We start from the raw sequence: 26,330 nt of genomic DNA, 5'->3' as shown, positions 1-26,330 counted from the left end.
AGCATGGTGAACGGAAAATACATTTTTTCATAAGCCCTTGTTGAAATGACCATCAAAGACAAACAAAAGTGTCAAAGCATAAAGGATGTTGGGTTTTTTTCTGTAAATTGAAAATGAATTTTTATAGTCTGGAAAGGACAATATGGTTTTTCTTTGGATCCTTTTTTCCTTGAGTACTTAATGTGATGAAAAATTACTTAAATCACCTGTTTTCTCTGTTCACAGGTTGTATCTTTTTGATATATCTATAGACCATTATTTTATAATCCACTATTTATAATCCACTATTTTATAATCCATTATTTATAATCCACTATTATTATGGTTTATTTGCATCCTTTGTGTTTTGTGTATTGAAATAGGTTGGATGAGTCTCAGGTTCTGAGATCCCTGCTCTAATTTGCAGCTTGCCAAGAACACTATAATATGTTATGTCCCTCTCCTTTGCTCCTTGATGATGCTATCAGGTTGAGTTATGCAGCATTAAAATTAGCATTAATGTCACAATTTCTCTAACTCTGTCACATCCTGTGTTTATTATGATGGTTTCAGATGGCAAGCTTTCATTTTGTTAAGTTGTGCGTGTCCCGTAGTTTTACAATATTAAAACAGAAATACCCTAACCAATTTCTAAGTATATGTGAGGCTTTTCCTCCAGAATCTCTGTCTATGCAAGATTTCTTCTTCACATATTATTAGTCTAATCTTGGTAGACTTGGGTCTACCAGTCCTATTTTACTAATCTCTGTGAAATGTAGAGTTGAATGCAAGATTCCTGGTGGTTTAAAATGGCACCCTGAGTCAGTTAACACCACTGTTTTTTTCAAGGAAAGATCCAGGCAAATTTGTCTTGATGTGGTCTTTGTGGTCATTTTGTTTACAAAACCCTCTTTATACAAAATGGCAATGTCTGAAAAATCTCAGTGATACTTGACTGTCTCAACACAGTAGCACAATTTTAAAATCTTCACCTTGGCTTGATATGAATGTCATATTCCCCTTAAAAACTTCCAGGCACAAGAAACAGGTCTTGCATGGTTGTGCTCCAAGTTGCTGACTGGCCTTCATCACCTTAGACCAGTATATGTTTTCTATATGGTCTTTTTTTTTTGCAAAATAACAGTTTCTCAGCTGTGCTGTGCTACCATCTTAGATACAGACAGGTTTTTTTCTACACAAGCAGTTCAAAGATGCATTTGCAGTTGATTTTTGAGTAGTAGCTGGTAAAGTAGTTCAGTTTAAATGACTGTTACATATTTTTATCATTCTCAAATGGAAGTGGTTAGTAAGTTTAACTGAAGTATTATTTGCATGTCTCTGCAAATCTGCTTATAATTTGTAAGAAAAGAGCACTCCTTTTGCTATATTTTCAAACAAACATGCGAATAGATTCTGGGACGTCTCTTTTCCTTCAGTAGGGCTTTAATAATATTTACATTAATAATAATAATGTTTACATTATTTTGGTAGACTTTAATCCAAGGAAGTACTGTATACCTGTACCCTCAAACTCTACTGCCAGCATCTTTCCAAAATTTGGGGGCTTTTTTTCATACAGCTAACAGAGGTTTTAGTGAGCTGCCATGTATGTCAGCTATTTGCTGCTTGGTCCTTGATGTGTCAGACAGGGCTTTAGCCTTGACAGCAAATTAGTGCAGTCTTGAAAACTCAGTGATTCTCTGTGCCCCTCAGCAACGTGATTACTACAGTTCAGAAGAGGGTTCAGCATAAGACTTTATCTGGCAATAAATGAAAGAAGGGGATAGAAGGAACTCTAAAGCTGTCTCCAACAAGACCTCACACTTTTGCTTTCTGGGAAGTTAGTTCCATTTAAAGATGAGTAAATGAATAATCATATGGTGCCCCAGCATGTGTGGGTGATCTATGTGTTTTAAATTCATTTCACTAGACATATGTAACTGTTAACATGCACACATTCCGTACTTACTCCAGACTGTTCTAATGTGTCTTTCAGGAATCTCTTCATCTGAAGCATGTTTTCTCTTCAATTTCACATTTCATTGACTAGATTTAGGTACCTATGCAGTACCTTTTAACCTAAGGTAATGCTTCTTAGTTCAGGTCAAAGCACAGTAGATCCTTACACACTGTAATTTTTTCTTTTCTCACAGGGTGTTTTATCTTCCTGTCTCTGTTGAGAAAACATAAATAAACCAAGGTTTAAATTCCTTAATTCTGGATTTAGTCTCGGTAATCTGTGTTCATCTTCAGTTAAAAAGTACAAGGCTTTGCCTCCTCATCACAACAACTGGAAGTTTGATTAGTCTTTTCAAACTCCTGACAGTTTGCAGGAAAAACTTTTGGTTTTCTGATAGGACCACAGACACCTCTAAGACAGTGAACTCAGCACCATCCCCTGAAAAGCAGCAGAAGTAAATTGTAAATTAGGCAGAGTCTTTCATGTATAAAAAAGCTTTCAAAGATTCAGCTGAAATAGAGAATGGAAATGATTAGGTTGTCTCACTCTAGAGGAGTATAAAAGCCTTGGATTAGAAGAAATATGCACATCTCTGAAAGGTATGGAAGTACAGCTATGGAATGGCTCAAATGATGAATTCATGAAATGAAGTTAATTTGGTTTTGATCCACTACCTCACTTGACTTTTTTTTAGTATGCTTCCTTTTGCATGCTTCATTACAACCTTCACTGGATATCTTCAAGTGTCACAAACTGCCTTTGAATTTTATTTCATAAGGGTAAAAACTGTTGGAAGAGTTACTTTCTCTTAATTTGCTGTATATGTCATCTGTCTTTAAATATAGCATCACTATGGATATTCTACCTGTTACTACTGTCCTTTTACATCTAAAGCTTTTTAAATGGATTACGGCTTATTCTGTGAGTTTCCTCAGTCACATATTTTAAGGTTATTAGTCTAGTACATACTCAACTTATATCTACATGCTGTCCTTCTAATTTTCTGTTACCCATGCTAAGATTTTAGTAATTCATCCTATAGGTCACATTCATAAAAATGGGACATTTATTCCTGTAAGGTTGTTCTGCTATTTTCAACTTTTATGGGGTGGTATTTTTATCACTGATCTTTTATGAAGACTGGGTGTTTTTCGACATTTAATTGTCCTGACACTGCCCAATAAACCTTTATTCCCCTCTTTCCTTTTTTGTGTGTCTGGCTGCTATTTTCCATTATGCTGCAAGTAACACTGACCTAGATTCCTCTCTTGGTTTTTAAAGACAACACATTCTTTTAAATTATGAGTTCTTGCTGGTTTTGTCACCTCAGTTTTATTCCTTTCTACTTCAAGAAATGATGTAGCTCTTAGGATAGGGATATACATTTTCTCAAGATACATCATTATATCTCACCTCTTCTACACATATTTGCATCGCCACAGTATCCTCTGGGTTACCTAAGCATATATTCTCCACAAAGGAAATTTTATGCATATGGGAAAGAAAGGACTTTTAAAAGCTTGATAGGGCCCAAAGAGCAGACTATCTGTAGCCCATATAATCCAGCCCTGTGTTTCTTTTGTGCCTTCCAACACCAGTGTCCTGCATTGTGCTACCCTTTTGTTGTCATCTTATTGCAGGGGTTCCATACTGTTGTCTCCTATTGCAGAAGTTTCATACCTTCTTGGTGTTTTCTCAGGGGCAGCTCCTCAGAGCACTGACTTCAGTTCCCTTCTCAAGCAGCCACCCCACTCCTTTATATCACTCTTCTTCTCATTGGTTACAGCTGTGGCCTGGTAAAGTCAGGACTGCTCCTAATCTTTGATAATTGGCCCAGCTGCAACTCCTTAGGGGTAAGATTACTTTCTACACTATCTTTATTTTCTTATATTCTATCCCACTACACCCCTTGGATCTGGGTTAACCTGAGCTGAGACAGACTAGACAGCAGGTTAATGCTGAATGCAGCGAGCTAATACCATCCTGGTGCATTGTTTCATGTAAAGCTTCATGTCAAGAAGCGTTTGGAACTCTAAATTTAAAACAAATCCAATTTTGGACATAAATATAAGTTCTGATACAATTTTTTCTAGTACATGGTACTCTAACTCTATTAGTTTCAGTTGCTTCTGATTGACTCTAGTCCCAGCAACATGAGAAATCAGCTTACATGTTGGGTAAAAAGTTAAAATGATTGCACAGATTATGGGAATTTTTCATCTCCCAGTATTTTTGAATGAGAACTGACTGTATAATAATTGTAGAGTTGTTTGAATCCAACCAGATTCACATTTCCACAGCTGCCTGATCCCTGTCAATTACAACACATCCACAAAGCTTGGTCAATCAAACCAATGCAGCTTTGCTGTACATGGGTGCTGGGGAGATTTCTGCCTATCAGGTGGTAGACCAGGACAAGATCTAGCAGTTTCTAGGACATATCTGGCAAATACAGATTTACTTCTTCCCATGAAAAAATTGCAACAAATTTCTTCATATACCCTTATAGTAACACAAATAATAGTTCAGCAATATAGCTCCTGAAATAGTGTTTGGGTTTTTTTTACTATTCCAACATGCAACAATACACCTTTATTTGTGAGAATTCATCTTGTTTCTATCTGCATTATTCCAGATTCATTATATATTTTCAAACAGTATAATTGCAGTCAGAACAACCCCATTCTATTTTGCAGTTATATTTAACCAGTGACACCTTTGCTGAGCACCAATGTCATGTGACTAGTTCTTGCTATAGGCAGCTTTCTGTAAGTGAATATGTAAAATTTCTTTCACCTATCCTCTTCCTCTGCTAAAGCATAGGGGCATTCTGATATCATAGGTGCCCTGTATTCAGCCTGTTCTGTAAGCATCCTATCCTTCAATTTTCCAAAACATCTGAAAATACCTAGGTCTGTGTACTGTTATCAAAATAATTAAAAACAGGAACTTTATTAACCCTATAACTTTGAAAGTCTCTGTCCAAGCTTGAATGCTATTGTGCTCTTCTTTCTAAGTGCTTGACAACTACTAATAAAGACTGTCAAGCTTGGCATGAATTTTCCCACAGATTTTACCATCCCTCCCACTTTGCACACTCATTTGTCTTTTCTTCTTTGAAGTCTAGAATACCTAGGAATTGACTGCCTTCTTTAGGGCTTCTTTCAAATATCTCTGGAGCCTGAAGCTTTACATTTATTGTATAATTTGGGTCCTATTTCATAGCCCTGTCAAACACACTTCTTAGTCTTTTGTGATGTTCTGTTGCTGTACTCTCAAAAGTCAGAACATCATCTCTGTGCATTTCAATAGATTCAGTTCCTTCAAGAAATATGTAGCACTTAGTGAAAATTCTCAGGAATACATTTTAAGCCAAAGGAAGCCCATGAAACTACTTCCTCCTGTGTAGTGCATCGAATGTGGCTTGCCTTGAATTCCTCTTATTGGGGAAGACTTGTAAAAGCAAAGCAGATATACATTTAAATTAGTGAAAGAATAATGCCTCAATTCATTAAACTTTTTTTCAATCTATTTAGTTCTCTTAGATCTAAACACAAACAGATAAGGCAGATTTTCTTTCTGTGTTAATGGTACCTATTGAGAGTCCATTTCTAATATCTCCTGTCAGTTGCTAACTAAATGGTTGAGTTTCTGTTTCTAGCTTGGAGATCTGTGAACCAACAGGATCTATGGCCTGTATACACATACCATTAAGGACAGCTGGTCTTCTACATTACCCTTTCTGGACTCTTTCATGACATACAACCTCTGCATCTCATGTTGGCTACAGCAGGTTTTAAACAGAGTTTGGGCAAAATTATTTCTTCCTACTTATTTTAAGTGAATTGTTTCAATTTTTGTTTTCAGTTGAGGTCTTCAGCTTCACATGATAAGATCTCAATTGTACTGAATTTTCCATTAGGTATTTTTGTTTCTGATTCCATTGTTTGGAGTGCCCCTCATATTCTGCTGTTAAAAACTGACCCAAAGATTCTGTCCCACTTCAAAGTCCATACAAGCATCTTCAAAGTTACATACCCAGACCTTGGGAACAGATGCAAATTTGGAAAGCAACAGGACTTCTTATGCACAGGGAAGGCTTGGAAATACACATGTAAGAATAACCCAGACAAAAGTCATATCAGATAAGCAACACATGTTCCATTAGACACACTGACAAGATGCTGTTAGTCCTATAATATATTGGAGTTCCACTGATTTAACTTTGTGCTATACACAGATCTGCCCAGCAGCCAACATCAGCAGAGCTGGAGATGCCAGTCCTCAGTCGAGGAGGCCAACGTAACCAATGCCCTGTGCTTCCAGGTCCTAATAATAATAATAATCTTGGTAACTGTCACTGATGGCTGCTGCTTACTTGGTCTCACACACCTTGCCAGCTTCATGGCAGAAGCCAGAACAGCCAGATGTACTCCATTTTTGTTGTCATTTATAAAGGGACTGTGTTGTCCACAACTAGGCATACACAAGGGCACAAACTCTTAGCTAGAGATAAGGTAAACAGAAATGGACTTTATTTGGGTCATCACTTCACCCAAGATTGTCTCCCTTGCCACTACCTTCTGACCTCCCAATTTCTCTTAATCTCTGAATCGCTCTGCCTAAGTGCTGTGAAAATGCCAAGTAGCCAACAACTCCGCAAAGCCCCACAAGCTTGCTTTCTGTCTCTCGTAGGAAAGAGAAATTGACTGTGAGTGAGAGGCTTTGGGCTTCCTCCTGAGCACAGCACTAACCTAATGGGTTGTTTTCATCTCTTCGATCAAAGTTCTGAAGCAGAAATATTCCAAATCATTTTTTGAGGCCATTAACACTGGCAAAGACCTGGATTCACAAACCCCAGGCATTTAAGGTAGTGATCTTCCAGTTCCCATGTGCAATTCTTCTTCAAACAGGTATGCAAAAGTTCTAAGATGCAAACATTCAGGTCTTTTCCACCTTCCCCTATGAGCCCAGACCTTTCTGCACTTATGGTGAGAGTTTAACATACGTTTTGAGTTGACAGAATGGGAACTGAGCTGGGTTAAAGTCTGCAGCTTTGGCTGTGGCATGTGGTGTTTTGGAGATGCACTAACAGAGGTAATGTCCTTTAGCCACCTCCCATTTGAGAGCAAATCCATTTGAACACAGGAGAGGCATGTGTGGTGGCACATGCTGAGGCATGGTGATTTTCCTGCTAAGTCCAAGACAGATTTTGGGAAAGCTAAAAGGAACAGAGCTGAGCTGAGCAGTGAGATCTCTGTGTAGCTGGGGAGCAGAGGGTCTGTAAAGAAAGAAATTACTACAGTAAATAGATAACCAGTTTTTGATATTTTTCATTAAGTACAGGCACATAGGAATATGTGTTGAAACACATACATAACCATATAGAGAAATAGCAATATTAAAATTATTAGATTCTCTAAAGGCTAAAAGGGGTTTGAAAGATTGCTTACTGAAAGAAAGGGTTCTTATCCCCTCAAGTAGTAAGTAATATATATATGCCCAAAGATTAAATCAGATATGTATTAAAAGCCCTGCTTCTGATTTGCATTATTTCAAATTATATAATGAATTTCCAAAGGCAGATCATTTTTCTTTTTCTTCAAGGAACTTGCAGTATAAATTACAAGAACAACGTTTGAAAAAGGTATATAAGCAATATATATCAATAAAGAAGAATATGATTTTTTCAGCCTGGCTATTTGAGCATTCCTGTTTTCTGCCAAGTGGAGGGATATAATAGTAAACCAAACAAGAACCATATGTGAAGAAAAGAAATTGCAACCTATATAAAAGGAGATAGCTGGTTTGTTAAGAAAAATTGGAGAGACTTATACAAATACAACGAGAAAAAAAATAAATAGCAGGAAGGAAGTAAACTCATAAATAAAGATAGGAAATGAGCTTAAAATGACTAAATTAGCTCCTGCTTTAATCTTTCTCAAGACAAATGAAGATGAGATACACAGGCAAAAGTATTAAAGGACATTGCACATATAGCTGCTGAGATAAGAGAAAGAAATGAGGCAAATAATGCCAAGGATGTAAACAGGCAGAAGAAGGATTAAAATTTATGTTTTGCATGTAAAGAAATTAATGTAAAATCATGCTGAAGAAGACTGTTATATGTATAAAATTCTGACAAGTACATGTAAAAGGGGGAGATGAATTCTGGGTGTATTGCTATGTAGATGTGAAGTTTGAAACTAGAAGTAAATTTTCAAACTTTCCATCATACAGCAGTGAGCAAGTCCCAGTAGTGTGAAGCATGAACCCAATCGCTAATAATATTTCCATCTCCTTTTATTTTGTTCCATCTTATTTTAGATATCAGATCTCAGATGCACTCTTTGTTTCAAAGACTTTTTGAATCAAGAGAACATAAACCCTTTGTTTTCTGTTCAACTTGGGAAAAAAAAGATTACTCTTTACTCTTTTTTAACTCAGACATTATACCCATAATTATCCCAGATATTTTCAGGATGCTGTAAGCTGTTTTTTTTCTGTAATGCCAGGATAGCAGTGGCTGTTTCAGTACCCAGAAGAGAAAACATTAAGAAGTTAAATAGCTAGGAATTTAGTCTCACACAAAGGAATAGCTGGTGTCCCTCTTTCTGGGCTACAAACCTGTCTGTAGGATCAGTCAAAAGACTCTAGGAGTTTTGTACTATGAAGATGCAAAGTTAAGATAGATTTTGAATTACTTAATATTGTCAGTGGAGTACCATGCAGCAGGTATATCTTGCATAAGTACTTTCTGATATTAGTGAATAGATTTTCTGGGAAATTAACTTGAGCAAACTGTGGAATGAAACACAAGGGTTTCTCCTAGCCCTAGTGTTACATGTGCACCTAGCTTACTAACTATGCATCACTGTGCTTGGAGGGGTGGGACAGAGCGGCCTTTTTTTTTTTTAATTTTTTGAATTCTCTAGAATTACTGCTCTATTTTAGTTACTGAAGGTGTACATCAACACAAGAATCTTCAATTTCATTTTATATAAAGCAATTACTTAACTCTCATAATCTCAAAGAACACCTCAATGAAGGAAATGCATAAACAATAAAGGTTCTAAATAGTCTCTGAAAACACTATGTATATTAATATATCACAATTTTTACAGGTCTTACAATTGTATAGCCTGCAATCATCAGGTGCTTGGTTTATTTGTAACGTAAAAAACAGATGGATAACTTGTTGTCATTATATTACAAAAGTTCCAATACCATTACATTACAAGGGTTCCATATTACTAGAGTTTTGTACCTCCTTGATGCTTCTTGCAGGTAGCTCCTCCAGGCACTGACTCTTCCTTGTCCTTACAGTAGCCAACTGACTCCCATGCCTACCAATCTACTCTTTTATAACACTCTTCTTCTTATTGGCTACAGGTGTGGACTGTTAACATCAGGCCTGCTCCTAATCTTTAGTAATTGGCTCAGCTGCAACTCTTAAGGGGGTAAGATTACATTCTATACCACCTTCATTTACCCATACTGTATCCCCCTACAACAACCTATTTGAAGACGATGTGAACAGTCAATAATAAATGCTTCAACACAGCAACACTTCTGAGGGTGAAGCATCTTGGTTTTGGGTACTGTGTTTAAGTTGGGACACAGAATAAATTACTGTTGTATTGTAGGGGGATACAGTATGGGTAAACGGAGGTGGTGTAGAATGTAATCTTACCCCCTAAAGAGTTGCAGCTGAGCTAATTACTAAAGATTAGGAGCAGGCCTGATGTTAACAGGCCACACCTGTAGCCAATAAGAAGAGTGTTATAAAAGAGTGGATTGGTGGGAATGGAGTTAGTTGCCTACTGTGATGACAAGGAAGAGTCAGTGCCTAGAAGAGCTATGTGCAAGAAACATCAAGGAGGTACAAAACTAGTAATATGGAACCCTTGCAGCATAATAATGTTAGAACTCTTGTAATATAATGACAACATTGCACGATAGGTAGTTTTCCTCACCTCTTTTTCTGAGGCAGTGAAAAGAATTAATTTTTTTTGGTATTGTTTTTTCTGTTTATAACTGATTACACAGAAGGTTCTTTGCAAAGCAGCTAATGACCAATGTGGGCTAATGTTAGTTGGTTTATGGTGATGAGATGGTATGTAGTAAAGGTGGTGTCAGAAAGGATAATGGAGCAGCAGTATCTATTTCCATTATTGTTGAATGGGCTCGTTGGTTTTGAATGAGCTTTGGTTTCAATATAAAAAAAAAACTCTAGGCTCGGTAAACTAGACTCTTGATTTCAAGAAAAAAAAAAAACAAATAGAAAAAAAGAAGGAGGAAATCAAATCTGTGCTTACTAAGCTTTGTGTCTTCTATTTTCTTTAAAGAGAAAAAAGATTTTTTTTACAGATAAGGCTGTCAAATGAATGCTGGTATGAGCTTCTCTAAGGATTTCCTGAATACAGCATTATAGAATGTTGTCTTATCAAACCAATTCCCACCACCTACTTCTCTGTAAAAACTGCCCTGAAAAATAATCTTTGCTATTTCTGGACATTGATTAGACAGATGCATAAAAAAGTCATTCCTCTGATCTCTTTGGATATCAGACAACACAGACCTAAGCTGGAATCCCTTTATGTCCACCAGTTTTGAGTCCTAAGGTAGAGATTTCCCTGACAAGGTAGTAAAACCTGACCTAGTAAATATTACTTTAATTGTCTGTTAATTACATTATTTTTCCCCAGAATTGTTTATTGCCTTCCTGTTTTCTTGACTAGCAGAATTATGTGGTGCACATAAATAACATATATAATGTATATGTACCTGACTAGACTATAACAGAATGTTATCATTTTTTTGGGAGTGATATTTTACTTCTATAATCAAGATATAGTTTCTGTTTCCCTTCTGTTTTCTATGCAAAATTATAGTTTCCAAGTCATAATTGAATTCACAGTAAGAGTGTTATTGTGTTCTATTACTTACATTTTAGACAGTTCAAGCAACTCTGTGACAAATACTGGCTCAAGCTCTAATTTTGTAAAACAGATTTATTTTTTGAAATAGCTACTCAGAATACAAACATGAATTTATAGTTTAGTGGTATTTCTGTGTCTTGTAGCACAGTTAAACTTGATTATGGGATGTCTGATGGAACTAAATAACATTTTTATAGTAATTTCATTTCTTGTACTAGTTCAGACTTCCAGGGATAGTTCTGTTTTTCCTTTGCTAAAACTGAATAGTTCCCACTAATACAATGCCAGTCTTTTACAGCTAATTCTTTCAACTGATGCAGCATCCTTCTACTTAGTGGCATTTCAGTAGCGATTAAAATGTAGTTTTCAGTGTGCGATCACTGGCTGTCCACGCAGAGATACTGCCTCTCGTGCACAAAATAGTGGCTGTTCCTCTGTCACTTAAATCATAGCAATATCTAGAGGCTTTCATGGAAGACTTCCATTATCTAGTGTGAAAGGGTGAAGGTTGTGTAGTGTAGAAAGGAAGAATAACTGGGGAAATAACAGACAAGCAAATGAGAGAGAGCAAAAGGTGGGGTTGTAAAGAATTGCTTGGTCATAGTGGGTGTCACTGTCCAGGACAGAGTGTGTGGCCCTATTTGACAACAAAGAAGACTTAGAGGACAGGTGAAAACTGATTGGCAAACAGAGTTCATTCCCATTCATGTAAATTCCCTTTTAGCTTTTATCTGTGGTTGCTATATAGATGATACATAGGTTTCGCATCTACAGAGTTGTCTCATCTCCTCCTTCTTCCCCCAATAACAACTGCAGAGGGAAGTTCACTGCACAATTAAAAAAAAAGACTCTAATTAATTAATAAACAGTTTTTGATTTTCAGTAATGGTTAATGTGGTGAGTATTTATATTTTTATTCCCTCTTAAGTAAAAACAACATGTTATTTCATAAAGATACCGTATCAATACTTTCCATTAGTATTGTTTCCATTAGTATTGTCAAATGGATCATTAGGTTAAATATTTTTCCTTTCCTACAACTGGAAATATGATTAATATGTATTGGGTAGGTTATGAAGTATTTATATTTCAAATTACATTGACTGCAATGTAGGAATTTACTACATTTCCTTTCCCTCTCTGGCTTCTCTCTTTTAATTCACTCAGAAAATTATTTTCTTGCCAATGGCTTTATACATCTGTATTTATACACTCTTCTTTAAAACCCTCAAAATACTGACATACCTGCATTCTTTCCTTACTGTTGTGTGCTCCGCCTGCCATGGACTTTCTGAAAAGCACCATGATTGAAGTGATCCTGATATTGCCCTCATATTCCTTCATTTCTCTAACTGACTGAAGTTTACTAATCCTGAGCAATCTCATTTATTATTCCTTTTGTATCCCTCAGATAAGTAGGTGTTGCCAGACCATAGTTAGAGGATCCAGAATCAACCCCATGGTATTCACAAGGGATAAGTAATTAGCTCCATGTAGAATTGCTGGTCCATCAAGGCTCAGGCTTCTATAGAACTGTCCTTTGTGCCCATTCTTCCTGACTGGGCCCATTAAAATTCCCCACGCTTTAGTTCTCACTGAGATGGGAAAGAAGGAGTTTTAATGCACCTGAAATCAAATAGAGAGGAAGGCATAGAACTAAGCACAGGTGGCCACCAGTAAAAGGTCAAAGGGGTCTTGGGAAACTCAAACATTTGTCCTTTCTAAGACAGCAGGGAGCAGATGAAAATACTCTGCCTGTCTAGCTTTTAATCACATCCCAGGTTTCTCCTGAGGTAGTACCAACTGTGCAGTCTTCCCTTACTTATGACTCACAGGACAAAATACAGAAAATCTAGAGCTCTTTATCTGGCTCTCTCTGCTTTAATCAATTTTTCCTTCTTTATCCCTTCTACCTTTTTGTGAGGAACAGTCCTTGTGTTCAAAGTTTCAGACTGCTATTCTTACAACAGAGTCCCGCAGGAGTAATTTTATTGAAAAGGCTATTTTCCTTCTCCCCCTCACATTATTCTGTTAGGGTTTTTGTTTTTCTTATTGTTATTGTTCTGCTTGGGTTTTTTTTTTGTTTCTTTTCTCTTAACTTGCATGTGACTTAACCTTAAATTCTGTAGGTTTTGTTGGTATTTCAATGGATGAATACCAGCAAGTATTTTTTATTTTGAATGCTTCCCTAGAAGTAACTGGTTTTTTTCTTATTTTCATGTATAAACATGGATTTAAAATTTTGCTTTCAGAGCTTGTTGATAGCGGTAGAGTAGATTTGTGAGTGGTTTCTTTGAGATCGATTCTAAACCTTTTGCATATCATTCAGCCATAGAGTAAAAGGAAATAACAGCACTGGGGACTTGTCACCTTCTCCATGGTTTTGAATTTCCTTTTCTTTCTTACCTTCAGGAAATAGCAATGGTCCAGTTTGTTGTCTTGAGGGTCATTCATTCTTCTGCCTGGACATGTTGCATGTTTGTGATGATTGTAGCAGTTGTACTTGTGGGACAGAAACATTAAGCAGGCATTGTTTCCTATCTCTATTTAAGAGATTTTAAAAATCATTCAAAAGGGTGAAAGCCGAATGGATTCTGAAGCTGGCCATGGCACCTGGGTGTCCCTGGCTCTCCTGGCCTTGGCACAGCTGGACTGAGCCCTGGCTGGCATGGCCCTGCCTAGGGCTCCCCCTCAGCTCCCATCTCCCCAGCCCTCAAGGAGCAGCTGGCCCATGCAGTATCCTGACAGTAGCCTTTACTTGATTCCATTTGGCTTTTACTCTCACACTTTTCCTTGTCCATAAATGCAGCCTTTTTACTCAAGACAAGTTTCTGCACATTGCCTTTCAGATTTTCTTTGCATATTCCAATACTGCATGAAGCAGCCGACAAGTACGTGTTTTCTGTTGCTCCATGCACATTCTTCTTCTCTGGCTAGATTCACGAAAGGAAGAGGAAAGAGCTCTCATTTTATCTTGTAGGAGGAAAGTCAGGTTAATCTTTCACAGTTGCACCTTTGTTCAAAAGCCAGACAAAGTCAGGTACTATTTTTAAGAAGGTTGCTTCAGTTTTCCGTTACTAAGTTGTAACATCATCACTAATTAATAGAATTTGATCCTAGGAACACTTTGATTACTCTGGGGTCAATAGATTAATGAAATACAAAAGAAGCTTTATCTTCTTAAGTAAAAGTGTAAAACTTAATTTATAGTAGCAGATTTGTTGTCTCCCAAGTTACATGACTCTAATGATCCAAAGAAAATGACAGGAATGAGACAAATTACTTAAAGGGATATTGCGTGGACCATAGATCTTCCCAAGCTATAAGATCTCCAGGGATCTCTTTCAACATAAATTATTCCATGACTGCATAACTAAAGAGTACAAACATACATAGCTTCTACATAAGAAGCAAAACCTCCATCTTTTTTGGGACAGATGGTCATTGAGACAAGTTTCCATCAGGAAAATATCTGATATCAGAAAAGATACCCAGACATATTTCCCTGAAGAAATCTTCCAATTCACTCACATACAACTTGGGATTTAGAAGGAAAAAAAAAGCTTTCTCAATCTCCAGTACATAACTAACAAGAATTAATATTTGTTTTGTCCATTTTGAAATGAGTCTGATTATATTGTGCATTAATTTGGTGATTGGGTAAATTAGGCACTTTGAAGAATGGAGGCCTTCTCAGATGTGACTTTGATGCATTTCTGTATTTTATTTAGTCTAATGAAATGTCAGTAGTTTCCTCAATGCACATTTACTTGATTTCACTTTGGCTTGGCCATATAAAAAATTTATGAAACTCTCTTACTCCTGTAGTTTTAAGCATGTTAAAGTACAGATACATCTAGTGTGAGCAAGATTTTGGCACATCATTCTACTCTTTCTAAATATACAGCTGTTCATGATTTTCATTAATCCTTATAGCCAATAAGAAGGTTTTAAATATTTTTAAATAAAATCTTCAATATAAATTTCTGATTAGCATAACTTAAAATGAAACCTATGACTTTTAGTGGATCTTCACTTACATTTACACTTGAGTAAGTCTGCATATTAATTTTTTTTTTTTTTAAAGCAAATGCTTTAATAGCCACCTTTTCCTATCCCTAGATAGTCAGGAGGGTAGGCAGGTATTGCTGCATGCAAACTCAGCTTTTAAATTGCACCTCACTATGGCTATTCCATGTCCCACATGCTACAAAATGAGGTTACTGTGGGATATATTATAACATCCTTCTGCATGCTAGCAGGAGCCTGTGTGAACCTTTTCCTAATGCCAGTGAGTATCTGCAACCTTAGCTTTCCAAGTGATGCCAGCACAACAAATGGAAGGAATACCACTTGAACAATCTGAATGATAAACTTGTGATCTAGTCTTTAATAAGTGCATTTAAACAAGACGTCATGTTTCAGTGGTTCCTCTGAGAAAGATATCTGATAATTTCCAGTTATATTTAGAACCTTTTTGGTTTTAATAGGGACTGGATACGTGAGACCTAAGTGCCTAAAAGACTGCTACTGTCCTACTCTAGCTCTGCTTGCTGCAGCAGGGACTCTAAGGCATAGAGGTTAGCCAGGCAGTATTGAACTAAATTTGGTTTAGACAAGCATAGGCGTGTTCTTAAATTTCTTATTTCATAAGTATATAGATACAGGAATAGACACTTACAACTTTAAGACATCAGTAATTGCAGAAAGGTAAATCAACAATATTTTTATACATTTTTAAATGCTCTGTAACATTTGCTTCAGGTCAAATATAATAGAATTGTCTGAACAAAGTGTATTATAAAAGAAATTCAAGTTATTACACGTGTTTAATGTTCAGCAATTGTTCATTAAACAATTGGTTAATTTTCAGGTGAATTAATTATTCAAATAATTCATTGGTTTCTTGGTCTCCTAGCAGTTCATGAGCTTTTCTTTACTGACACAATACAATACTGTGCTAGTAGGTTATTGAAGTCTAATAATTTTATTTATTCTGCGTTTATTTATTCAAGCCTTAAAGTATTACTTGATTCTCTCACTGGAATGGTTTAGGTGCTTAGGAGTCTCACTAGCATAATATGAATTTGATATTTCCCATATCAATATGTTATTTCAAATGAATGACTTATAAATATTTGAGTGGAGATTACATTATTCATAATCATTCATAGTAATCTGGATGTTCAATTATGCACAGAATGTGAAAAAGAGAGAATGGAAGATGAAGATAAATTTAAAATAGTTTTGGTAAAAACAGTCATTTAGGGAGATGTGATAACTTTGATTAATATCTTCATGGGCTTTGTGATTTTTATCATGGGTTCAATCATACTTCTTTTGTTCTTCATTTTATTCAATCTGATTTTCAAAGTCCATTTTAGTACATGTTGGTACGAATGGATAATGTGCTCTCACTGACAGCTGCCAGGTCCTCTGCAGACACAGCTTCATTAAAGGGCTAGCAAAGAAAAAAGCAATTCCTAAACAAAGAATGAGTGTGGAAAAGGCATTCCAGAAACCTTGTGCAGCTATGAAAAATAGTTTACATGCAAACCATGGAGAAAGCTAATGTAAGATATGTGATGGACTCTTTAGGTCTTCATATTTGAAATTTGATTTATATTGAGAAAAGCCTATAAATTCTGTGTATTTCTCTTAACTCTTGTAATATGAGATGGTTACAGTAAGTGATGGCTTGAGGGAATCAGCTAAAAATATAAACCCTAAATGGAAAATTTGGATTTTTATCCTGTGAAAGTAAACAGCTATCATGGAGAGATCTAAAGGCTGCAATTCATGCTATTTTGAAAGTATGATTTGTATGGAAATAGGATTCTAAGACGTTTCTCTATTTTCCTGTTCCTTGGCAAGAAAAAACAAAGCAAGGAGGGAAGAAAGGAACTATGCTTCCACTTTTTATGCTTGTGGTTAGGGAAGACATCTATGATTTAGGATTTTCAAAAGTGCAAAAAATTCAAGCACCCAGCAAGATCTGATGGAGTGACATGGAGCAAAGAGGGACTTGTGTTTACCTGATCACTTTCCTGTATTTATATATATACACATTTATTTCCATGTATTTCCAGTCTGTTCCCCTCCATATGTTCTCTCTTTTTCCAGTCCTTCGGATCCAGCCCCAAGACTGTAGTTGGCCGGAGTAGAGGCACGAATGATTCCATTCCCTTTGATGCCTTTACATGGTTGCACAGAAAAGACTTCAGTCTCTAACTTTTAGGCTGGTTGGAAGAACCAGCAGGAATATTTCTTCCTAACTATCCATCCTGAAAAGGGATTACAGTTGGGCTCTTTATAGCAGGAATGACCATCATATCCTTACTATCCATGTTCATTTTTTGGTGGAGTATTCTTGCACATATATCAAAGCAAAGCAGCAGCAAGGGGATGCAAAAAATCACCAGGAACTGGTACAGAGATGCACAGGGCTAAACATCTGTTTTTACAATTATGTGTATTAATAAGATGTTAAAAATCTTGGATTTCACTGGATGTGACTGAAGTTCTGTCAGGGGAGGTTTAGGTTGGATACCAGGAAAAGATTCTTCCCTGGGGCACCTGTTCCAGTGCGTGCCCAAACACTTTCTGGGTGAAGTGGTCACAGCACCAGACTGACAGAATTCAAGTGTTTGGACAATGCTCTCAGGCACATGGTGTGACTCTTGGAGTGTCCTGTGAAGGATCAGGAGTTGGACTTTGATGACTCTTGTGGGTCCCTTCCAATTCAGCTTATTCTGTGGTTCTGTATTTCTGTGATATTGAAGCCCAGGAGCACCTTAGATGAGGCACGATGCTAAGATTAAAGTTTCCAATTTGTGTGTGTTTGTTTAAAATTAGATATTCTTCTCTACACATATGCTTCCATTTGGAAAAGATACCGTGCTTTCGTGATGCCTCATGTTATGAATTTCAAACATGCAGAGCAAGGATTTAATCCACTTGTCAGTCTGTGGTGAAAGCATGTGCATCCCTTTTGAAAAATCAGCCATTGCGTTAGGGAATGCAGGAATGGTTGCTGATTTTCCAAGATATACAGCATTGTGCACCCTTGAGAACAGTAAAACCTTTCCTGCATAAAAGCAGCAACTACATTTAAAAATGCCAAACGTATCAAGAGTCTTCACAGTAAAGACTCCCCAAGATATTGCCTGCATGATAGGCAGTGAAATTACATTATGCAAATTGTATGCAAATATATTCACAACATATGATAATTAAAACCTTTGTAAATACATATTTGCAAAATACAATCCATCATGGTCCACAAGGTTATAATCTACATTCTTAAATGAACAGTGCAAAAACTTTGAACATTCACATGAAAGTGAATGATGATAATTTGAAACATTGTGAACTATCATTTACCAACTTTAGGCTCTTTACAGAGTGTCATTCATTCAAAAAAAAAATCTGATTGATTAAATAAAAGATTCAAGCCCTACCAACATTTTTTGTTTGTGTGAAATATAATAGCTAATGTGCTACTCTGACTGTGAGCTTTCAGTAATCATGAATGGGAAGTGAAAACTGTTGTGTGCAATGTCACGAAGCAGAACCTGACAAGGACAGAAATTTTACTAAGAAATGTGGCAAATCACTTCCAGGAAATGGCCTTGGAATTACTTTTAAACTTTTAAAATTGCTTATCTCAATTTCTCTCAAGAAATAGCGCCTCCTGTAGGACATTAGAATTGAAACCAAAATGTCTACACAGAGCTGTCTCAAATGGAGCAGGGTTAACTGGTAAATCATAACAGTCTCTTCTTCAGTCATTCTGATCCTTGACATGCTCTTCAGTCTCAGTCTAAAATCTGTGCAGTCTGGCACCAAATGCTCCTCTTGTACCTTCTTTTATGTGTGCATGACATCAAGGCAGCAGTCTTCTGATTACTTTTTGCTTTCTAAAGCTTTCCCAGAAGGAGCTTCAGTGCTTTTCTTCTTATGCTTCTAGTGTGCAGAACTGATATTCCCATGCTTTCAGCTCATTTTAGTCAAGAGTGACCTATGGAGGTGAGCAAACTGGAGAAATCTAAAGGCTGGAATTCAGGATACATTTGACCCCAGCAGAGTTTGTGGAAAAAGGAAACAGATATGAATCCCAAAGTATGACGCTGGTTGAGAAAGACAGGGAGCTAGGGAAGGTGATGACTCCTACCTATCTCCATCTCTACATGCAGGAGCCAAACTACTGGACTATACTGAGGCCTACATCAGAGGAGACTTTTCCAGCTTTCTGCTTTTGTGAGACCTCACCTGGAGTACTGTGTCCAGCTCTGGGGACCCAGAAGGTTTTGGACCTGTTGGAGCAAGTTCAGGGGAGGCCACCAAGATGATCAGAGGGATGGAGCTCCACCCCTATGAAGACGGGTTGAGAGTTATTAAACCTGGAGAAGACTTCAGAGCCTATTGCACCTTTCAGCACCTAAAGAGGGCCTGCAAGAAAATGTAGAGAAAATTTTTACAAGGGCTTGTAGTGATAGGACAGGAAGGATTGGTTTTAAACTGAAAAAGGGTGGGTTTAGATAGGATATTAGGAGTAAGTTATTTATTGTGAAAGTGGTGAGACACTGACACAGGTTTCCCAGAGAACCTGGGGATACCCTATTCCTCAAAATCTTTCAGGTTAGACTGGTTGTGGCTTTGAATAACCTAGTCTAGTTAAAGGTGTCCCTGCCCATGGCAGGAGGGCTGGAACTAGATGACTTTTAAGGTCCCTTACAATCCAAGCCGTTCTATGATTGTATGTTATCACCTATTTGTCTTCCTTTCAGCTGAGAAAATTTAGTGAACTTGATTCTTCTGGTTTTGAGGAGGTCAGTCAGTTGCCAGCAGGGCTCAGGTTACAGACTGACAATACACAGCCTTTCAGCCTGCTCTTGTCAGCAGTGACATACAGGCTTATCTGTAGCCATGGGGTTAATCTCCTAAAATTGCTAGGATTATAACACAGGTGAAAGTAAAACTATGCTTTTTAAAAAATTCCTGGTTGGCAACTAAAGAAAGGTCTCACACTCTTCAATGCAAGTGTGTCATTCTGGTGAATTAGCTAAATGAGTAAGTGCAAAAAATGACCTTTTGTTTCCCGTGTTTGCAACAATACTCATTAGCAATAATGATCAGCGCCCTTTAGCTGACATTGCTGACTGCTGGGATTGACTGACAATGCACATGCCTAAGGAGGAAAGTCACTTTCTGAGTTGCTGACTTGTGAGTATTGGACAGTCTCAATTTCCTTTACATGGCACCTTCTGTTTAAGGCATGTTTTACACAGACACTGAATATCTTTGGTAGTGCTCCTATTGCCAAAAAATAGGCTCATCCTCCTTCACAACAAGGTAGTTGTGTTTTTTCTTCACATCAGGCTGGTGAAATAAAGGATTCTTTTAAAAAAATCTATTCCCAGAAGAAGGCAGCTGAGCAGTCAGCTACAGAGCTGTTCATGAGTAACTCTGGGCCTGATTCTACCACCTGTGATCATAGCAAGTGGCAACACTGTTTTTTTTTTTCTTTTTCCTATGAAATTATTCCACTTGCCACACTGCTACTTTTTGGGCTGGCCTTATGCTGAGCGCTGTTTCCATCCATTCTGCCAGTAAAGAAAAGGAGTTATACAGTGCTTGCATGCAGACAGGAGAAGGTGTGCAGACTTTTCCAGTGGGATGCTGTCAGAAAAGACTTCTGTAAAATGAGAAAGTGAAATTTGCAGGCTTCCATGTCTGACCAGCTCTAGAAATTGAGACCACTGGTATTTGCCAGAATCAAATAACAAATTATTTAAATGCTCCTTAGCACTATTTTGGGTTTTGTAGCATTTTGAAATACCTCTACGTAAGCAGTGTCTGAGCCTCTAAAAAAGTGTCTGACTGCACCACAGAAGAATGGTTTTGCAAAAAGTATTTGCAATGAAAATGTCCAGCCTTTTAAAAACATATGTATATAAGCCCGCATATAAGATTTGTTTTTAAAAATACAGCTATTAACATATCAACAAAATGTCTTGGCACTTGATTGAATGTTGAATTCTCTGAGTGGTGCGGTTTGACAGAACAGCAGGCCAGCTGGCAACCTTGAGAGTGTGGCAAGAAGGCACTCAGCACTGGGCTCTGCAGGGACATATATCAACATGACAGGGGAGGTGTACTGCCATGGACTTTAGTTTTGTGGAAAGGAGGCAAGGCACTAATGTAGATTCTGAGCCTTCTGTGTGACAGTTACGGTTATGTAGTTCCCTGCCACCCTGTTTGAATGGGATAACTGCAGGGAGCTGCTGTGAAGGTTGAATACTTGAAACTAAAGAGATAGAAATCGTGTTAATATGATTGACTTATTTGGTTTTATAATGACAAGAATATCTGCTGTAGGCAGAAGGATTATTGCAGAAATAATTCATTTAGCATTTAAAAGGGCTTCCTGCTCTTAATTTCTTCTCTTCTATAACTTGTCCATAGAGAAAGAAAATATAATGAAAAAAAACTTAAAAAAACATAACCTCAGCTAATTCAAAAGGGAGTTGCAGCTCTCCAGTCAGAGGACTCTAAATCAATTGTCCTCTATAGCTTTGGTCAGTCAGATCAAACAATTCAAGGGTGCAGGGATCAAATTGCCAGTCAGTATCCCTGACTAACAAATGTGTTTCATTTTCTTTACCTGTGAAAAGATGCTAACTGGACAATAATCACAGGGAAAGCAGTCCTCATAAACAATAGTGTGTTTACTTTTGTGGGTTTTCCTGTTTGGAAAAAGCATCTGGATGAGTAACTCTCTGAGCACTGTGCTGAGAAGCAGAGAAGAGCTGCTGCTGCATCACTTAAGAGTTAAGCCCTGAAGAGATGAAAATAGAAAGGCTGATTGCTGGTTGTCTCATCAGCCCTTGTGAAAAGCAGCTGACAGTATTCATGTTTGGAAGAGGAGAGGAAATTGGAAATCCATTCCATTTCTCCCAGTGTTTCAGTCACAAGAATATATGTGACTGCAGTTCAGAAAATATAGAGAGGCTAAGATGCTTAAGCCACAATTCAGTGATGTCCATTGTCACACATTAACAGAACAGTAAACTGATTGAAAAAAAAAAAAGCTTTCTTTCTTCAAATCTCATCAGTGCTAGTGGTAACTAGGACTTCTGATCCTCTGGGGTAGCTTTGAGCTTTTTCCCTTTCCACTTGATTTTTGTTTGTGAGTGAACATTGAAATTTGGATTTGGTATTATTAATGTCAGCCACCAGACTGGGACTTGGACCAAGAGCAGCTTGCGGAGTATCAGTGACCATTTTTACTGTGATGAAGACCAGAAAACCACAACAAAAGTTGTTCTTTCTCTCCTAAGAGCAAAAAGAGGTTGCTAGTTTGACACCCACATGCTTTTCCCTCCCTCACTGTTTCTGTCATCACTCTTGAAACTCCCTCACAGAGCTTCAGATCAACAGTTGCACAAGGCACCCAGCACCTTTCAAGGCTAGATTGTCACACACATGGACACTTACCAGGGATGGCAGTTTGGGTAATGGATATTGGGACACCTCCTGAAATCTGTAGCAAAGGCACAGAAAAACAGGCTAGCACAAAGTGCTATGTGTAGTGCTACTTGCTATTCAGCAGGATGAAAGGAGGATAGTAGGTGGAATGTACTTGTTCTGACAACAAAAGAATAGTATGTGCTTCCTATTTAAAATGAAATTTCATTTTTTTTGTTGACTCAACTACTCAACTATTGGTCTTGTGATTCTGTCACTGTCATCTGACCATCAGTATCATGCTGTCACCAAGCAATAAAAATATAACTTCTTTCCCCACTATCTTCTAGACCACTATCCATTTATTCATATGACACCAGGGGTGCAGTGCTTCCAGACAATCTTTTTAAAATGTGTATCAACAGCAGAAAGGAATCCAGAAAGGTGTTATAACAGGATCTTGGATCTCTAATAATCCTCCCACAGCTGCAGGGAGGGCTGCACATCCCACTTCGAGCAAATTTCACCTCAGTCAGCCTGCAGCTGCCAGGATGGCATGGATCCCCTAAGAAACCAGAGGACTCTTCTTTGCTTCCTTGATTTTACTGAAAGTAGAACTAAGCTCCCATATGAGCTTCAATACCCATGAACCATTTTTTCTCTGATTCCAATGATTTTTCTTCACATTTTGCTGAGGATGAGACTTAGCAGACAGATTTAACAATTTGAGGAAGTTGAAAAGAGAATAAAAAATATTTGGAGCCAGAAAGAGACAAAGAAACATTAGGTGACAATCTGTGTTCCAGTTTAGGGGAACTTTTCAATGAGCTGTCCTCAGAGAACTCAAAATACACTTTCTCTTGTTTGGGAGATTTGCTCCATTTTTGTCTTCAGAATTTATGTGGCCATTTTCCAAGCTAAACATATTGGGGAAGGGGAGAGGAAAGTAAATAGCTATTTTTTGGCGGGTAGGAATCCAAGCAGTAGCAAAACTACCTCATTTCAACAAGGTCTTGTAAAAAACGGCTCAATTTACTTAATTCCTATGTCTTGCTAATGTTTCTGCTTGAATCTACTGTTGAAAGCCAAAAACATTGTGACAAATAGTGAGTTAATTAAGTAATTAGGAGCTAATTACTCATACTGTAAGAGTGATCTCTTTCTTACTTTTCCCCCACATAAGAAAAAATAAGTATTGTGCCTTTTTCTCCTCTCTGGTGAAAATTTCCATCTTGAATTATGCGAAATACAGAAAGTTAATTTTCTTGGTTTTACCTTTGTATAGGTTATCTAGACTAGGATTACCTAGACCGTGGTCTGTCACGAAGTAGTCAGGGGAGCATGGTACATTTTATTGTTTGTCTTCAGCATATGGACAAGTGGAGAGTGAGGTGATGCAGAGAAGCTGAACCATGGCATCTTTCCCTCTCCAGAATTTCAGGCAGTCTGCTGGGGCAGGGAGCAGGGATGGACAAATGATAGGTTTTTAACTCTGTGCACCCCTGAGGCAATTCAAGTGCAGCTGTCAGGCCAAGGCTGAGCCAGGTGGGTGTCACTTGGGCTGTATTGGTACAAGACACTGAGTAACCTGCACCTCAGGCTGTGGGAAGAAATGACCAGCACCTTCTGACAGGTTCAGCTTGACAGAGAGAGTCCCTTTGGGACACTTCCAAAATCTGTCTCCCACCTGTGACCCACACCCTGCATCTCCCCCAGCTCTTTGCTTTTATACTGTGTTTGAAATGCAACAGGCACACGCGTGTATCTCATGCTGTATGAAGATATTTGTCAGCAGTTTGTAAACTCAGAAATTTTGGGTGGTTCTACTGCAAGGCCTTGGCAAAGGAGGAAACAGAGGAGAAATCCTGCCTCGAAGATGCCACAGAGTGCCATCTCAAAGTATAGATTTTGAGATACTGAGACTAGGTTGAAAGGAATGCATTGATTACTCTGCACTGCCAGATGCCGCATGTCTCAAATAACTTCCATAATAGAGGCATGTGCTGCGTTTCAGATGCGGAAAGAATTTACTACGTGGGTTTTCCTGTATTTTCATGGAAAATTGCCATTTCCTTTCTGGGTTCTTAGAGCAGAAATGCAGCAGTTAATGTGAATGCCAACTAAACCATGCAGCTGTTTAGTCTGGTGGCTGAGGACCAAAAGCTCACATATGTCCAGTACATAGTCACTTTACAACTGTTTGACCAGGACTGTGACAGAGCTTGCTACTTCAAATCATCTGTATTTTCTTTTGTGGCGATCCAGGCACACCTGTGCTGAGTGTCTCATAAATGCCCTCAACTGGTAATGGTCTGCACCACAACACTCTTCTCAAGGCTGTGTGTAAAAGGCTTCTAACAAAGACGTTCTTTCAGTCTGTCTGGAATGCAGGATGCAACTCTCTTTTGGGTGAATCTGAGACTTCTCTCAGTGGTGAATTGCATTTTTCCTCTTGAGCTCTTTGCTACTGGAAGTGCTTCATCTGTCTGCTATTCACAGAAGCAGTGCAGCTGATTTGATTCTGAATGCAATAGACCTGGATCTGAGGTGCCAGAATAATCTATTTCTCTCATTACATGCCCAGCATTTTAAGATTAAGCAATGTCAGACTTATATTTGCACTTAAATTAGACTGTAAAAGCACTGTTCTTAGGGGATGCTAATAAGAACTGCAGAATGACACTAAATCAATGGGCTCTTAAAGAAGGAGAGAAAAAAACTAAAGAACTAAACTGAAGCTCAGATGCTAAGCCCAATGGACTTTATTCAAACCTGTTAAGATAGACTTTCCATGAAATAATGTTGTCAAGAAAGAGCTTTATCTTCAGGTTTTAAAAAGCATCTCATATATGAAAAACAGGGAAGTGAAGCAGAAAGCCATTTTTCTTAATAAAAAAGAAAATATTAAAAAAACCCCAAAAAAACAAAAAGAAGAAGGATGTGGGGGGAAAAAAGGGCATTTTATCACAAATCCCATGCAGTGGGAGGATAGCATTTGGTTTTCTTTCTGTTTTGGTCAAGTAGCCTTACTTCATTCTCTTCCAACAGAATGCAATTCTCATGTCATGTTTGATTTGAATTGCTCTTCCACCTGTATGATCCATGCATGCTGAGGTCTATTTTGAAAAAAAAAAAAATCAGGATTCTAGCTTGTTTTCCTTTTCAACAACAATAATTTTCTCAGTTTCCACCTCTTACAGGACAGCAGAAATTAGGCAGAATCTCTTCAGTCACAGGGATATCACAGCACAAGCTATGCCTAAATAACCTTTCCAGAAGGACAAGGATAAAACCTCATTATTCTGGATGAGTTAATGAGGACTCTGCACGAAATCAGTCAGACTGTTCATTACAAGTCGCTATCATTCTGCTTTTTCTGCCTGGATTTTACATCTTTAGATTCCCCATTAATCACTTCCTTCCAAAGGTGCCGGCCTGCCTTTGGCTGGTAGCTTTTCCAAAACCAGCTTTCTGTCTTTGTGTAATAAGCGTCTTTTTGCCTCTTTTCAGTGACGGCTGGGCAGACAGAGATGAGGTCATTGAAGGCTATGAACCCGAAGCAAATGGAGGCATCACTATCAAGCTGCAGTCTCCTGAGGTGCTGGCATTCGATGATTACTACCTGAAGCTGCGGCTGGACACCAACACCCGCAACCCCTGGTTTCCTGAGTTCTGGCAGCACAGATTCCAGTGCCGCATCCCAGGGCACCCACTAGAGAATCTCAACTTCCAGAAGAATTGCACTGGTAACTTGTCAAACATTTCAAATATTTTTTTCCGGTTTTTGAATCTGTGCTCTGGCAAAAAAAATTTCCTTGGTTCTTGGTTTGGGTTTTTCTTCTTGTTGTTTTATTGGCTTTTTGTTTGGTTTTTTGAGGTTGTTTTTTTTGGTTGGTTGGTTGGTTGGTTTTTCACTAAATGTTTGTTGTTGGGGGTTTGGGTTTTTTTTGTTTAATTTGTGAAAAGAAAGATGGTGACCT

General features: G+C 37.9%; 1 protein-coding gene across 5 annotated transcripts in view; it reads left to right on the top strand.

The window, feature by feature from the left end:
- Positions 1-26,330, top strand: part of GRM1 (glutamate metabotropic receptor 1) — a 184,008-nt gene that overhangs the window by 88,368 nt on the left and 69,310 nt on the right. For all 5 annotated transcript variants that reach the window (XM_066546831.1, XM_066546832.1, XM_066546834.1 and 2 more), the window contains exon 4: positions 25,861-26,096. In XM_066546831.1, the coding sequence (XP_066402928.1) occupies positions 25,861-26,096 (236 nt within the window). The remainder of the gene's footprint in view (positions 1-25,860; positions 26,097-26,330) is intronic.

This window comes from Molothrus aeneus, chromosome 3 (assembly GCF_037042795.1).
Source record: "Molothrus aeneus isolate 106 chromosome 3, BPBGC_Maene_1.0, whole genome shotgun sequence".
Classification (NCBI taxonomy): Eukaryota; Metazoa; Chordata; class Aves; order Passeriformes; family Icteridae; genus Molothrus; species Molothrus aeneus.
Note: the sequence above shows the minus strand (reverse complement) of the source record. Positions and strands in the feature narration are given on the sequence as shown.